We start from the raw sequence: 16528 nt of genomic DNA, 5'->3' as shown, positions 1-16528 counted from the left end.
CTTTATCGTTTAAGCCTTCGTCACGTCACCGCCTTCCGATAGTTGGCTGTGTGAAGTCGATGGTCTTCACTGGGGATTCCGCAGGGAGCGTTGCATTGGATCTGATGCTCCCGCAGTTTAGGGAGGCAAAACCAAGAGTCACTGGCTGGGTTTACATGCAAGTGAAAATCGACTCTACAGTCATGACTGTGTGACCATTGTCACGTGATTACATCGTGAAACAACAAAAGAACGTCCTTTGGTCAGCGTGACTTTAAGGGCAGGGTCAACTGCTTTCTCATGATAAAAATAGCTGCAAAAACCCATGTAAACCAGAGCAGGAATCGTGCTTGTGGCTCAAGAGGTTTCAGCAGTCAAGATCCTGTTTTAATTTCTTTTAATCTTCATGGCAATGCATGAAGGTCTCCTCACGATAGAAGAAGTCGTTCTTTTCCTAGGCAGACACGGACATTTAAATATCCCTCCCCTAAATTACTATGAATTGATTCATCTGCATTGGTACGGCCAACTTTTTTTCCTAAACAGCATAGCAATGCGTTTCCTGAAAAGTACGGCAAAAACACTGTGAGGAAAACTGTCGTGACTTGTCAATGTAAACGCCGTCATTGTTTCTCCTCATCGTGCAACGGTGAAGCCTACTGGCCAGGCGCTTAGAAAGCTAATTTTAAGTTAACCACATTTATTTATGTACATGGGTCCATTTGCCCCTCCTTTCCACCCTTCCGTGTGAGCACAAATATTGCTGCTGACAAAAGGTTAATATTGCTTTTTCAAGTACATGAATGCACTCGATTAGATGAGGTTTAAAAAGAAAAAACATGATATACTGTATTTATATCCTGGGCGGACACGGCAAACGAAAGTCTGTATTTTAAATTCCTCTGTTAAAATATCTTTTTTTAAAGTTTACTTCCATCTTACAGTATTTGGTATTTTGTGAATATCAACGTTTTTGTAAATAGAGTTTGTTTTAAAAGACACACATGTTTAGTAACAGAATGTATTTGCATTGCAGTATGTCACGATGAAAAAAGAAAAAATGATCCAGTCATGACATAAGACAAACATGTAGCCACATGAGTGGTATTTATCAATAAATAAACTCCTTTACCATTTCCGGGTCCCAGGGTTCAGCTTTTGACTTTAGTAAAGGTTTTTTTTCTGACTCTTTACTTGCTGATCCAATATAGGCCATTCGGTGGATCAGTGTGTAGATTCTGGAAAACAGAAATATTCAGAAGAGTCAGAAGAGAGACTGGGATTTGAAACCAAAGCAATTAATTTGATCACTGTGACATCACAAACATAACCCCGATTATTTAGCAGTTATATGTTAAAGTTTTGAAAAGGTTTTTTAGTAAAACAACGAAGAGTTGGATTCAGTTTAAAAAAGACATCAGTTGTGAAATATTTTATGGTCATGTTTCAAATTGTTGATACATTCTTAATACTAGAGCCAAAAGTGATAACACTTGTTACAATATAATACCGGAGTATTGTTTATTAGGAATCTGTATTAATGGTACCCTTTTCCCTTAAAAGAAGAATACTTAAATATTGAAATAAAATTTTTAGAGTGAAAACACATAATTATTAACTTCCTAAAAACTGAACAACTTTATTTAAGTGGACAGAGGAAAACTAAATGCTGTATTAAAATGTGGAAACCAATAAATTATTTAAATAAAAGGTGAAATACATAATTATCAGATGCAGGCTGCCATATAATAAGATATATGAAAATATATATGCATGGATAATTGATGTGTAAATAGGCATATATTATTATTTATATATCTATTTATGTATATTAAAATGGATATGTATACATCTATACATATATCTCGAAAATTTGAATTTCAAAAATAGTCAAGACCTGTATTTATTGTGATATTCAATCAAACTTTCCAGACTGTTAGTGTGGAAGTGGGGTTACATTAGCATTCTGGGGGTGCTCTCAAAGTTTGATTGGATTCCACTATACATCACAGGTTATATGCTGTTTTGGTTTAAATTATGTAAAGAGATTGTGAGAAAGAAAAAATAAAGAGCAAATCAAGTTAAACAGTAGCTATGTTTCCATCAAACTTTTTTATGCACTAAAAGTCATGCATATAAAAAAAAAAAAGCTTGACAATTGTGATGGAAATGGGCGGAAAAAGAAAAAAAGTTCAATAGGGGTGGATAGAAATGTATCCTGTACAATAAATGATGCTCACAAATGCAATGGACATACTTTCTGAACGAATTTTATGAGCCAGCTGATAGAGCGAATAGAAAAAAACTGATGGAAATAAAAACTTATTTATTTTTTTTGGATTAAGAAAATGTATGTGATAACCACTTTTTTAAGCTTGTGACGTCATTACGTACAGCTGTTTGTTCACTAGAATCCAGTTTAATGGAAACCTGTTTTTGTACGATAAGATTTGCATAACTTTGCAAGTTTGCTACATAGGTTTTTGTCTTGTTGATGGAAACATAGCTAGTGTGTGATCTGTACAAGTTGTTACATTATGATATTCATTCCTGTACCAATACATTACTTGGAGAATCCAGGCTACAATAATTAGGTTTTAATGGGAATGGGAGGAAATAGCTATGGGAGGAACATGCACTATTGTGTGACACAAGAAATCTGTTTCAGAAGAAGATGAATCTGAATGTTATAAAAATGCCTGATCGTTCATATTGTCAATTAGACTAAATCCTTATTGCAACTGAAGCCTTCATACCTGTGGTAAATCATGGAAACAAACTGCAACATCAGCAAGCCAGCAAAACCCAGGAGTATTACCAGTCCAATTGCATCAATATGTATCTCTGCATCTTTTACTGTTTCACCGTCTACAGATATCTTCGGTAGATTTATGCTGACACCAGAACCAATTAGTTGAAGAAAGAATGTGCAAACTATCCATAAACAGTTGATGAAGAAAAATACGAAGGTAGCCTGGAACAAACATAGAATAGTGAATTTCAAATCAATCAATCTATCTAGCATATAACCCACATTTTTAAATGGGATATTACATATTGTTTTGACACATGCAATATTAAATTATGTCATTACATAAAGATGGGAAAGATAAAATCCTAGTCCAGTGTTTTTCAAATTAACTTTTTAGTGGTCTCACAGTGCGTCCACCAACACTTACTGGTGGCTATCCTGCACATTGTACAAAGAAAAAAAAAATCACCGTTCTGGTTTTCATTTATAAACTCCCCATAACAGAAAAAAACATCACAACAAAACAAACTGTTGATCACTGATACGATACATAGCGTGAACCCTGCAAGTTGGGTCCTGACTCGCGTGCCAAATCCAACGCAGCACTTTGTAAATCCTGCTTTTTTATGTTAATCCCACAGATCACTTGCATTTTAGAAAGTGTTGCGCAAATTCTGGCTAGACGGTAAATTGCCGCTAGGAAAAACACGTTGTGATACGTATTTGTGGTTTTGCCCTCAAATTTATGTGCAGCAATGGGGCAGTTTCCATGGAAAAAGAAAAATAAGTCTCACCATTTTCTCACTATTTTGGTACTACTTTGGGGTGTGTGTTTCCATGTTGTTTTATTTTAGCCAGAAACAAATTCCTTCCAAATGCAAATAACATGATTAATATTATATATTTAGGGTATATTTAAATATTAAATATTTCCAGTTTATATTTCCAGCGAGTATTGATATCGTACAGCTTTCTTAAAGTGGGTTACCATGAACTTGTTAGGTTATGTTGAAGCACTGTAAGTGCAGACTGGGAAAGAAAATGAAAACTGAGATAGCATTACACAAATTAAAAAAAAAATATATATATATATATATATTATAAAGCTTTTACACACACATATATAATATATACAAGTTTTCCTACAGAACATTAGTTTCAGAATTTCTGATACTAATATATTCTGTACTAATATATATATAGTACAGTAGTATTATAATTATAAGAATATTGTAGTGGGAAATGTGGGTGATTAGGGTAGCCTATTGTAAGTTTACAACCAGTATTTAACAAATGAATTGTACTAGACATTTTGAATAGATCATTTTTATATGGACAAAATATACTTATCAAAAGGAAGAGGAGAGAAAAATGTAGCCATGGAGGGGCTAAAGAACTACAACCCCCAGAATGCCATGGGAGAGAGCCAGGATGAGGTTCACCTGGATCTAATTATGAATGAATGCCACCTGCCTGTGATTATTACAAAGCAGGGCAGTCTCCAGTCGGTGTGAGGAGAGAGGCTGTCACTGTAAAGAAACCTGTGTGGTTTTGTAAAGGTAGTGTGGAAACCTTTGTGTTTGAAGAATTGTTTTAATTGTCCAGTTTTGTTAGTTTAGGGACTGTAAAAAGTTTGTGTGTGAGTAAGTTTTTTTTTCTTTTTTTTTCTATTTTTTATTTTATTTCTGTAATTAATAAAAACGTACGGAAGTGCTGAAAAACTTCAAATCATGTGTCTGGGTTTGCATGAAAAGGGGCTATGAACCTTTAAAACAAGTACAATCTTTTACTATATATATATATATATATATATATATATATATATATATATATATATATATATATATATATATATAATCTATCTATCTATATAGTTATTGGGGATCCAGTAGATGGTAATCCACCTGGCTGATGTTAATGTCTTTTTGAAAAACTTTTTTTTTTCTTTTCATGTTATACTTCTTCTAAAACAAATCTTAAATTAATTAGGTTTAAGATATATTACTTCAACTCTAGGTGGACGCTCATGTCTGGTGCTGTCAGTAGCAATAATAAAGCCACTGGCAACGAATTCCCAGCTATGCTCATTTTAATACATTTTGGAGGTACAAACTTGACTTTTTTGTCCTTGGTAGGTACCCATGATAGATGCTACTTAAGAGGCTAGTATACAGTGTATTGCATTTTATAGCCAATGGACAGAAAAGTCTAAGCTTAAAGCAAATTGGCTATCTCATCACCAAACACAAAGCTAACAAAAGTGTGGATGAAAAAAACAATCTATGCTTTGCAAAGATCTTCGTTATTTAAGTGTTGCATTTTTTTATTTGTAGTAGCTTAAATATTTTTTTTATAACCTTGCTTATACAAACAAACTATAAAGCACTTATAATAATTTGAAACACTAAATAAAGGGTGTGACATAAAAAAACAAAAATACTGAACAGAGGTCTCTAAACCCCTCGTACTGTATGCTTTGTTTTCCTATTTGATCAAAAGAACCTTGACATGGCTACTTAAAGCAGGTCTCAGATAATAAAGGATTGCTTGGGACGGCCTTTACTATAGTAGAACGTTACGCAAGGTTATGTCACAAACTGGATTTTCACTGCTGAAATCTCGTAAAGTACGGCTTCCGTACATGTTTCCATGCAAAAAACTATTTGTTTTTGGTCAAACGATTTGCCCACTCTTTTTAAAGTCGTACAGTGTTTTAAACACACACTTCCTATAGCATGTGGAATGTGATTCGGAAACAGTTGCAGTATGAGGAATCAGAAAACTATGGTGAATGAAACTTAAACATATCAGCACTGATTAAGAGAGGGGTTGCTGGGGGCAGCTACAGTTAATAGTCTTTTTAATTACCTTGTTTCTGAGGTTTCTGAGGTCTTTGATTATTTCTGATTGTTTCTGCTTATCTTCCTTGAGAGGTTCTAAGTAATAATGTATGAGCCCTTTCCAAAAGGGAATTTCATCCTGAAATATATGAATGGTTATAATGTTTTTAGAATCACACATTCATTTTTTTGTACATAGAAATAACAAATGTACTACCAAGTTACATTACAACTGCTGTACAGGACCAAACGTGGTAAAAAATCTAGGATTTAGTTCATTTCTTTTACACTTGTTTATACTAAAGTAAAGGGTTCTAACAGTCTTGTTTAACCTTTTTTTTTGAGGGGGGGGGGGGTTGTTATTGAAGCCCCAGTGTTGTCTAGTTTAACTTGACTTTTTTATGTAAATATAAATCACTTATTTGTAACCTGTAGGCTTATTTATTTTAAAGTATTTTTTATTATTATAAAAAGAAGGAACTTACTTCATCAAGTTTATCTTCAACAAGTTCAATATGATCTGTGTTCTCTTGAAGCTGCTGAATCCATCCTTAAATAAAGATAACATTAAAATCAATTGTTTTCAACCCCGATCCTCGGGGACCCCAGCGTCTTTGGGTTTTCATTCCAACTGAGCTTTCAATTACTTAACTAAACCCATAATTGAACAAATCATTTGCTTAATTAGACCTTTTTAATTGTTCTCAGCTCCAACAAGTTGCAGATTTCAAGTCACTTATACGATTTTACAGTTAACTTGAAATTTTTTTTTATTATTATTATTTATGTATTGCGTAACAACATTATTGTAGTCTAGTAGAAACGTCATCATTAGCAAACGTTTTCCATCAGCGTTTGTTGATCATTAAGTTTATACTACATTTAACATTTTTTGTGTTTAAAGTTATGTAAGAATTAACAGAATTGTATTTATTTTTTACTAAAAATTGTAATAAAAATTTACTAGGTATATTTACTACAAAGCCTCTACTGCACATCAGCGCTCTAAAGTACGATATTAACGCATCTAGTGTGCAATGGATTGACGGACGACTTTTTGAGATGCCATGACGGAACAGATCCAGTGTGCAAAGGCCTTAAGGGTCAGTGACAGGATATGGGCACTTATCCAATATCATTGAGATATGCCGTCTATGATTTTAAACAGGAAGTGTATAACTATTATAAATATTGTATTGGTTTAAAAATAAATAATGTATCTGATCTCTAACCCTTATTTTAAAATAAATAAATATCTAGATAAATTATGTTCTTACTTTCATCCACAGTGTCATCTATTGCACCGGCCTCAAAGTTTTCAGTTTCTTCATTTTGGCTAAAACACAAACATTTGAATGAAATGTATTAACACCCACCTTTGACTGTGTTTAGAAAAAAGGCAATTCATACATTTAACCTGGATGTTTCCCATGCTGTATAATCCTGATTGTTTTGCAAAATGTGTTCACACATAAATCATATTTGACACAAACATGAAACACAAAAAGGACCACATTTTAACACAGCACTTGTTTTATGCTGTCTTATGTCAGTGGTTCTAAACTAGGGGCCTGGATGTTTTGTTTGGGGTGGTTGCAGCACTCTAATGTAGCAGCAAGATTGGCATTGTGCAACAAAACTAGGTGATTGTAAGGAGAACAACAAAGGTTCACATTTTTATGGATTGATTTGGTGGGGGCCTTGGGCTAAGAAAGTTTGGGAACTGCTGTCTCAGGAGAGATTAAATTGCAAAGCGACGGCGTACCTTTCAGAAGCATCATTCAGAAGCACTACTTCTTCTGGGTTGGAGGAAGCTGATATTTTCTGGTCCTCATTTACTTGAAATTCTAAATTCCAGCAGAGACATTTGCACTTCTTTTCATACTTCACATATTTTTTGGCTTTTCTTGTTCCCAGCTTCTCATAGGTTGCTGTCTCTCGGGTTCCCCAGGAAATATTATTCAGGTTGACCAGTGTGTATATGTTTAAGAGCAGATAAGCACTTGGCACACAAATTATATAAATAAATCCATAGAGGACAAGGTGGAATTCCTGGGGGTGCATCAGAGCTGCTACAAAGTAAAGCACCACTAAAAAAATGAAAAACAGACCACTGGGGGTGATGAATGTTTGTTGCTTGACCATGTCAACTAAAGGAAAAAAAGAAGAAAAAAGCTGTTATTATAATTACCAGATTTCTTAATAGCCAGTACATTTATGTTGCACTATATTTAATTTGTAAAACAATGTTCTATTATACTGACCTATAATGCTGAGGAAGGTGGCTGCCATGAGAAATGCATAAAATATACTCATGAAACCAGCAACCAGGATTTGGTTGTCAGATTTACATGTGAAACAGATCACCATGTAGAAAACTGGAGGAAGAACAGCCAGAAAAAGGGAGATATTTCCATTCAAGCCAAAGATAAACGTGAAGCATCCTGCAAAAAAAACAACAAAAAAAACACATTTCTAAAACAATGTACAATCTGCAAACCTGAGTCTGTAGTAAGACTCCCAAACTTCTCTTTAATATTTTTTTTACCTGCTATCATGAGACAAACTGTGGCAGGTGCTAAAATGGAGAAGGCGGTTTGTAAAATCTGATACAGGATATACAGTCTTGATATAGATGAATTTTTCCTTGAAGTTTCTTTTCCTGTGTTCAGAAGGTCAAGAGTGTTTGCCAAAGATGAGGGTCCCCAGCGCCGCCTTTGGTTGTAAAACTCTTTAAACTCCTGAGGGGCATTCGTGTAGGAATCAGAAGATGCAGTGTACTCTATTCGCCAGCCTTGTTGTAGAAGCAAAGTACACAGCCAGCGGTCCTCACCTTTTGAAGACAAATCAAAACAAATCAGAGAATAAAGTTCAAATCTACATGTGTAATATGCTAAAAATTAAAATGCTACTAGATATTATCTATAATTTAATGCAAAATATATATATTTTAAAACAGTGCAAAACTGAACAAGATGTTAGATTACACAGATGAGGGACTGATATTTTAACATCTGAAACTAGTATTATAAGCAGGGCTTCTGTTTTTCTTAATTTGACTTTTCGGTGCTTTTTTTTTTTTTGGGCTTCCGCTTTTTATGTACTGTATTAAAAAAGTGTTTTAGGTTACTTTCCAAAATGCTTGGGCGTTATTTCTGTCAAATTATGTATAGTATTGTAGCATTCTTGTTCATCGTGTTTCAGGATTAAGAACCAGGAAACAAATCGAAGGTTAGGATCGCCAACTGGATGGCGAGCATCTTGCTACCAGGCTTCTACCAGGCCATCGCTTTTGGGGTGAAGAGCATCAGCATTGGCGTGACGGTGGCTGGCTCGGTGGCGGATGCCAAAGTCGAACCCTTGCAGGGCCTCTATCTAGCGGGCTACCTGTCCCTCTGGCTCTTTAAAGGACAGCAGCCTGGAGTGAGGCGTGGTTGGTCTGTAGATGGAACAGCTGCCCGTACAGGTAGGAGCGGATGTGCTTGATTCCTTTCACTGCAGCCAGCAGCTCTAGTCGAGTTACGCAGTAGTTGCGTTCCGCCTTCCCCAGCGTCTTGCTGAAGTAGGCCACCACTTGTTCATTTTCTGAAAGCTTCCAAGCAGTCGGGGTCCCATTGGAACCAGCGTCCTATCTCTGGCCAAAATCCTGCACGAACCGCCGGTAGTAAGATGCCAGTCTGAGGAAGCTGCGCACATGCGCCACCGAGGTGGGCACTGGCCACTCCCGCACCGTGTTCACCTTGTCTGGGTCGGTGGCGATTCCATTGGCCCCAACGATGTGCCCCAGGAAGGTGGTCTCTCGCCGCAGCAGGTGACACTTGCCCAGATGAAGTTTGAGGTGGGCTTGCCGTACCCTGGAGAAGACAGTCCAAAGGTTATGGCTTGTTGGAAGGTGGGAGCGTGCACCATAAGGTCTTCTAGGTAGACCACACAAGCGGTCCGGGGCACACCCACCAGGACCCTCTCCATCAGGCGCTCGAAAGTGGCCGGGGCATTGTACAGTCCGAATGGCATGACAGTGAACTGCCCGATGGAGAAGGCTGTCTTCGAGCGAGCTGCAGGGTCCAGTTCGACTTGCCAATACCCACTCCAATGGCCGGTGCAGTTGCATTGCCACAGTTCCACTATCGTCCCCTCGAAGGCTGTTGGTCTGGTGACGGTGTTGGGGGTGAGAGGTCGCTGGCTGGTGCGGCGATGGCATGATGGGCCAGGGCTCCTGGTGCTGACAGTGCCGTGCTTGGATTTGATATACCTCAGGTGGTGAATCTGACCATGGGCCCACGGGAAGGCGGTGGCGACCAACCTGCAGGATCGAGGTGGCGCTCCGCTGCTCATGCAAATGTTTTACATCCTGCGTATCTTAACTGTAATGCAGCTTTAAATCCCATGAACAAGCCTCCATTGCTAATTGTAATCTCGTTTTAAATCTCGCAAGTGGAGTCTCCAAAAGAAATGTAGGAATGTGCTGTCACTCAGTAGTCGGGGTGGGTTTAAAGTATTCAGAACGAATCAATGATAGATACAAGTCAGAAAGGAGAACACTGCCCAGCTGCACTGGGAAACTTATTTTTTTGTAGTAGTAGGTTTTATTTTTTAAAGGGAAAGGTGTGGTCATCGTGAATTGATTAACCATTTCCATTGTTTTTCAGGTGTTATTAGCTATACACCGATTTCATTTTTTTTCTTTCAGGGGTGTTTTATCGGTTAAAACTAAAAATCAGTAGCCATAATTATAATCCGGGGTTCACATAACTGGTATGCAGGTATGCATATGGACCAATAAAGAAAAATGCGGACTTCGATATTGTTCTTTAAGACGCAAATGCGTACCATCAGTTCATTTTTAACAGGGAAAGCATTTTAAATAAAGGCAGGGAGGGTGCTCACGGTTGGAAGGTGAGATATACCTGTATAACGTATGGCTTATTCGGGGGCGGGAGGGTCATAGCACCTGCCGGTGACTTTTCTGAAAAAGGCAGGATATTACAGTGGCTTTTTATTTTTCAAAGTTCTTATTTACATAATTCTGAGGAACAGGAAATTATAATGGCAGCCCACTGGTATTTTTTCTTTACAGTAAGGTAGGTTCTATGTCATTTGGATTGATACAGTAGTTGAGAATGGTGCAGAGATATATACAGTAGCTTGTAAATAAATACAATATCTGGATTTCATAGAGCAGGATATTGCAATGCTATTTGCAGAGTATATTTTACAAAATTGGAGTAACAGAAAATGATGCATGTGTAGACTAAAGGTGTGTTATAATTCCAAATGCCAATTTAACATTTTCAATTTGCATACATTTGATTTACCTTGATCATATTGCACATATTGGGCTGCCTCTGTGGCTTTCGTAGCATATTTCTTCATTACATTGTCATCCATCAGGGCAGCTCCCCTGAACAAACTGAAGCAGCCGGGACTGCAGAGCACACATCCAAAAACATGCTCGGCTGTCTTCTGAAACCAGTGACACACGGCGTACTCAAATTTCTGAAACCAGACTGTTGGACCTGAAACAGAACACCACACAAAATTAATACATTTGCTAAAGTATAAGTCCTGTGTTGGCATAAATGACTTTTAAAGATTGGATAATTCAAATATCTTCACTTTAACACTATTATTTATTTATCTTCCCTGCTGCCCTCAAGCCATACGTTGTTGATGATTGAAATGTTACTCAGTGTCTCAAGTGCTATAAAAATTCTTCTTTACAACTTGCTTGAACTTTCTTTACTCTCACAGTCTTAAAATATACTAAAACTACTCTTTTCAACACAACACATCATGCCCTTAAGTCAATGCATGTATAGTTGTATTATGTTAAATGTCCAATCTATGCTATACATTATAATAATCATTTCATCCCAATTGGGGTGAGATATATCAAAGTAAAATTAAGCTATTGAAAAATCTAATATACAGCTATGGGCAAAAGTTTTGCATCACCTACAATTTTAGGATTGAAAAAAAATGTTGGTCTTTTATTTAACATCATATCAATGAAACTGCAAAAAGATATCGAAAAAGTCTACAAGATGCCATAATAGTAGCACAGTATTTCATGTTAGATTTCGAAATGTCACATTTTTCAATTTGTCAGTTTTTCGTTTACTGGATATGGAAAACTACAAAGCGGTGTATAATTCAATATGTTAACGTAACAGTATTCAGCAGGTTTCATTCAACTTTATGAAGCAAAATTAGCTAATTCTATAGTGATGTAAAACCTTTGGCCATAGCAGTAAATAATATTTTTAAAATTCAAATGAGAGTTGTGTCCCAGTATTATCAGATCTATGCACCCGATAGGAAAATAATATCTTCATACCAAACCCTGTTGGGTGAATTCTTCCACAGGCAGCTCCTACTGTGGGATACATTCTAAGACGGTCAATCAAGAGCATTAAAGCTGATGGCTGGAAGTTCATGTCACCATCCAAGGCCAGAATGTAGGTGTTTTGTTTCTCTTTCTGTTAAGAGATGTAGAAAACAAACCAGTTAAGCATTTATCTAGTTTAACAAAAATCAAGACGATCAGTTACAACACCATATGCAGTACAAACATTGGATCCATAACATGCCGCCCGACTCAAGCCGTCCCGACTCATCTCATCTGAGTATGCACAGATTCTGCGATCAGTTGTGCTCACTTTTGGTTTGACGTCGCAATTGAGTTTTTCCCGACTGGGTGTCGCACACTGCTAAAACTGAATTACTGACCACAACTAGATACTGGTGATTACTATGTATGCAGATTTAATTAATACTGCCCTGTACACATTTTTGTATTAACTTAGCCCATGATAGCGACCCTCACATTATGCATAGCATCGTATGCTGATTAGACTGTGGAGACAGCGCCGCGAGGCAACCAAAAGAAACGCTTAGACTATTAATTTAGCTATTGACCATTTACACCATGCAAACGTTTCAGGCAGCGTTTGGCTTTTTGTATAGTTTGTCTACTACATTTTAGCGTGTGGTAAATAAAATCCAACCTGTTGATTTTTATTTGACTTTGTTTTTTTTGTTTTTTTTTTTTTTTCTCAACGTGTGGATCTAGGGGCTTGTGATTTGTGACCTATTGGACATCGACGCACCGGTTACTTCTGTTTAGCGCAGAAGTAACAAAATATAGGCTGCCAGTAGATTGATAATAAAAAGGTAAATTGATCATTTACCTTTGATTAGTAAACGCCTTAAAAAACTATTCAAATGTGCACATATGTGGTATTTTTTAATTCGGGACATTCCGCAATTCAAGACTAATGTATTTTTACCTGTGGAACTAAAGCTGTCAATATTCTGCTATCTTGTATGACAAGTTAAATGACAAGCTACGTCACTTAAACCTGCATCACCATTGGTTGACACACTTATGACTAATCAGTCTTGGTCGGAAACCGCCACACACAGACTGATCACATCTGTATGAAACTGCGTCTGAAAAAGATTCAACATGTTCAATCTTCAAATCTGAAGACATCCCGACTGAAATCTGCATAATCTTGGTTTTAAGGGCACGCACACTGATACGATTCATCCAGACTCTGTACGGCCAGATGAGAAGAGTCGGGACTGCTAGATTCGGGCTGTGTGCGGCGGGCTTTATACTGTATGTTTTCACCTTCAGCTGTTGTTCCAAGATTTTATGGTCTTCACTGTCCTGCCGGATAAGATATTTTCTGGTAAGCTTCCAGCCAAGCAGATAGTAAAGATACATGACCTGAAAACAGTCAAAAGAGAAAGCTCATGATTTATGAGTAAATGTATTCAATTATATTTTTATTACATTTTTTTTCAATATGTATAATTTTCATTATCAATGATCAAACTGTATATCGTTCTTAAACACGAGGGCTAGTACATCACTTTGACAGATAACAGTGAGTCGCACAAAGTGCATTGTAAAGTTTTGTTTTTCTTTTCTTCAAATTGTCGCATTTAATGGGTAGTAAACAACATCTGATTCTGGAACAGTAATCTGTCAGGTATCCACCTGTCACATATCTGCCATAACCGTTTATCCGCCATGATCAAGCTCTTTAGCAATGTTAGTTTAACATTGAACAGAATAGTTCAGAGATTGTAGATCATACCAAAGTTTTCTTACACTGTGTTGTATGTGCTTTGTGCGCAACCATTGCTGATAGTGTCACATGAGCTGTTCAGTGTGTTGATATGTAAATAAATCCTGTTCGCCTGTGGGGCGTATCAACTTCAACCTCTATCTCGATCTCCTGCCTGTCACTCAGCAGTGAATGCATGCACCCACACGTGAGACAACTGTATCTGTCACAAGCATTAATACCCTGTATCTTTCTAAACAAAGGATCTAGCTCCTAATAAAAGCTTAATCTCAATACATAATTGTGGGAATATAGTAATTGTTCCAGCAGGGCATAATGGTATTTTAAACATGATTAAATTATTCTGCTATTTACATATCCGCCCTTACTCTGGTCCCACCGCAGTTGGATACACAACGGATTACTGTAGTTGTATTGATAACATGGTGCATTAAAAAAGTTTAAAACATGACCTAACCTGTGACCATCTCTTTTTGTGACGTATCCGAAGTTTATCTTTTAAGTGGATGTACAAGTGGTTGCCATTTGGAAGGACATAACAGATTCGACCCCCGTAAGGAGTACTCATGATTTTCTGTTCCCCAGTATCAGAGAGGCGCTTATGTTCATCGAAGATAGAGTACTTACTGCTACCAAAACTCCTAAACAAAAGAAATTAAATATCAAGTTTATTTTCATACAGTTTAAAAAAAAAAACCTGTAGAAAGAGAAACACATCTGCTTCTTACGTCTGTGTTAAAAATCACCTTGTGTTAACTAGGATGATTGAAATACGTATCACTAGGGCTAGCTTAGAATCCCTTTAGTATCCCGCTGCAGTATAAATAGGGGGCGTAGTGTGCTAGGTTCCTGGGGTCGGACATTCCTTTTCATGGAGGTAGTGCTCGGCTGCCTGTAAGTCAGCTTTTGTTTTGATGAGCTGTGTTTTGTTTTGTATCTATTATTTCTCTTTATTATTATTATTATTTATTTATTAACAGACACCTTTATCCAGGGCAACTTACAATTGTTACAAGATATCACATTATTTTTACATACAATTACCCATTTATACAGTTGGGTTTTTAGTGGTGTAATCTGGGTAAAGTACCTTGCTCAAGGGTACAGCAGCAGTGTCCCCCCACCTGGGATTGAACCCACAACCCTCCGGTCAAGAGTCCAAAGCCCTAACCACTACTCCACACTGCTGTCCACACTTTCTCTGTGTACACTCCCATCCATGTATATGCACCCGATACCCTTGTTGGTACAGTCACATGGTTTCCTACTTACCTCACTCCATTCTAGGTGCTGGTCTAGTGGTGCCACCTTATAATTACTTTAAAACAACAACAACAACAACAACAACAACTGTGCAACAAACAAATAAATCTGCGCACCTGAGTGGCGTGGTCAAAAGCAACAACTGTGTCTGGTCTGTCAGCGGATAACCCACAACCCCCTATTACAGATGCTTACCTGAATACTTCTTCTATAACCCTCACTAGGAGCTCTACATGTGTATTTGCGTATAGGGTCTTCTTTCCTGATTGTTCATTGGTCTCCTCAATAAAAGCATCATCGAAGTAAATGTGTCCCTCCAAACTTAACCGGTCTCTTTGTGACCGATGTTTGGGTCTGTATCTGTCCAGTCTTTAAATGGGGAAACATAAGGCTTTAATTAATGTCTATTTCTAAATAAGTCATCAATTACATGCCCTCTATATATTATCAGTAATAGCCAAAGTAGCACAACTCTTCAATCATCTATTTCAGTGGTAGGCAAAGTGTGTGGGTGTGTGGTGGTGAGGGGTGTGTGTGTCCAAGTTCTTAGTTTTCAAATGAGCAGTTGACGATCACTCGAAGACTTGTAGAACCGGCTAAATGATGTTTAAAGTAGCGAGCGTGTCAGTGAAACTGTAATGAACAGAGCCGAAATGGCAGCTTCCATGTGTAAAAAAAAAAAAAAAAAAAGCACTAATGGTTTAACATGGTCTACTATTTATATGTAGTTGCATAATTAATGACTTCTAATTGTTTGATGTACATAATGAAACATAATTACATTTAATTATTTATCACAATGTATCACACATGGGGATTGCATTTATTTGCAGTCCATTATAACTTAGTTTTCATTTTAAACAGTCAGTTTGATGTAATTGTTGTATCTTAACTTTATTGCAACAATATATTGTGGCGGAGGTGTATCTGGTCCGCAACGGAAAAAATGAAGATCGCACAAATCTCAGTTCAAAGCAGTTAAAACTGCTATTTTTTATTGAAAATTGAACTGCAGGCAAACGACTGTGTAGCTCAGTTAAGCAGTGCCAACCACACAATACACAACACAAAGCTGCCTGCAGGCGGCTCCTAAATAGTGATCCCACCTGAGCCCTATTGGCTCACACACACAAGGGCACATTTACATGCACACTGACCAATCGCTCAGACCCTCGGTCCCAAGCAAACAGCTGACTGGCGGAACAGAACACAAATCACAGGGCACCCAACACAGACCCCATATACAGACAGCTGCACTGTGCACGTGACACCCCAGGCAGCACGCCAGCACTGCCTTGACATGAAACACGTTTCCACTCACAGACTCACGCATGGTGACGCACACAAAATGCGGGGAAGACAGGACAGCGCACACACACTCTGTACAGCCCCTGTCCCCCCCCCACGCAAGTTTAAGGTAGCAAACCAAAAGTCCCATTCGGCGGTACTGTGAGACCCGACATTACAATACATTACTAATCATGGATTAGTACATTATGTTTAAATGTTAGCCTGCGAGGTTCGGGGGGCGTAGAGCTGGGGGGGGCGCTAATCTCTAATCTTTCAATTTTCTAATCTCCCGTTAATTAGTATCT

The 16528-nt window shown here is 37.5% G+C and overlaps 1 protein-coding gene across 3 annotated transcripts in view; it reads right to left on the bottom strand.

Moving 5' to 3' along the window:
* The window catches only part of LOC117969334 (chitin synthase chs-1-like), a 33398-nt gene that overhangs the window by 2455 nt on the left and 14415 nt on the right, over nt 1-16528 (bottom strand). For all 3 annotated transcript variants that reach the window (XM_059023983.1, XM_059023986.1, XM_059023984.1), the window contains 13 exons: nt 15129-15302; nt 14128-14311; nt 13208-13306; nt 11909-12050; nt 10887-11087; nt 8120-8404; nt 7836-8015; nt 7337-7721; nt 6849-6907; nt 6057-6121; nt 5600-5710; nt 2736-2953; nt 1112-1217 (listed from right to left, as the gene is read on the bottom strand). In XM_059023983.1, the coding sequence (XP_058879966.1) occupies nt 1112-1217; nt 2736-2953; nt 5600-5710; nt 6057-6121; nt 6849-6907; nt 7337-7721; nt 7836-8015; nt 8120-8404; nt 10887-11087; nt 11909-12050; nt 13208-13306; nt 14128-14311; nt 15129-15302 (2209 nt within the window). The remainder of the gene's footprint in view (nt 1-1111; nt 1218-2735; nt 2954-5599; nt 5711-6056; nt 6122-6848; nt 6908-7336; nt 7722-7835; nt 8016-8119; nt 8405-10886; nt 11088-11908; nt 12051-13207; nt 13307-14127; nt 14312-15128; nt 15303-16528) is intronic.

This window comes from Acipenser ruthenus, chromosome 5, assembly GCF_902713425.1.
Source record: "Acipenser ruthenus chromosome 5, fAciRut3.2 maternal haplotype, whole genome shotgun sequence".
NCBI lineage: Eukaryota > Metazoa > Chordata > Actinopteri > Acipenseriformes > Acipenseridae > Acipenser > Acipenser ruthenus.
Note: the sequence above shows the minus strand (reverse complement) of the source record. Positions and strands in the feature narration are given on the sequence as shown.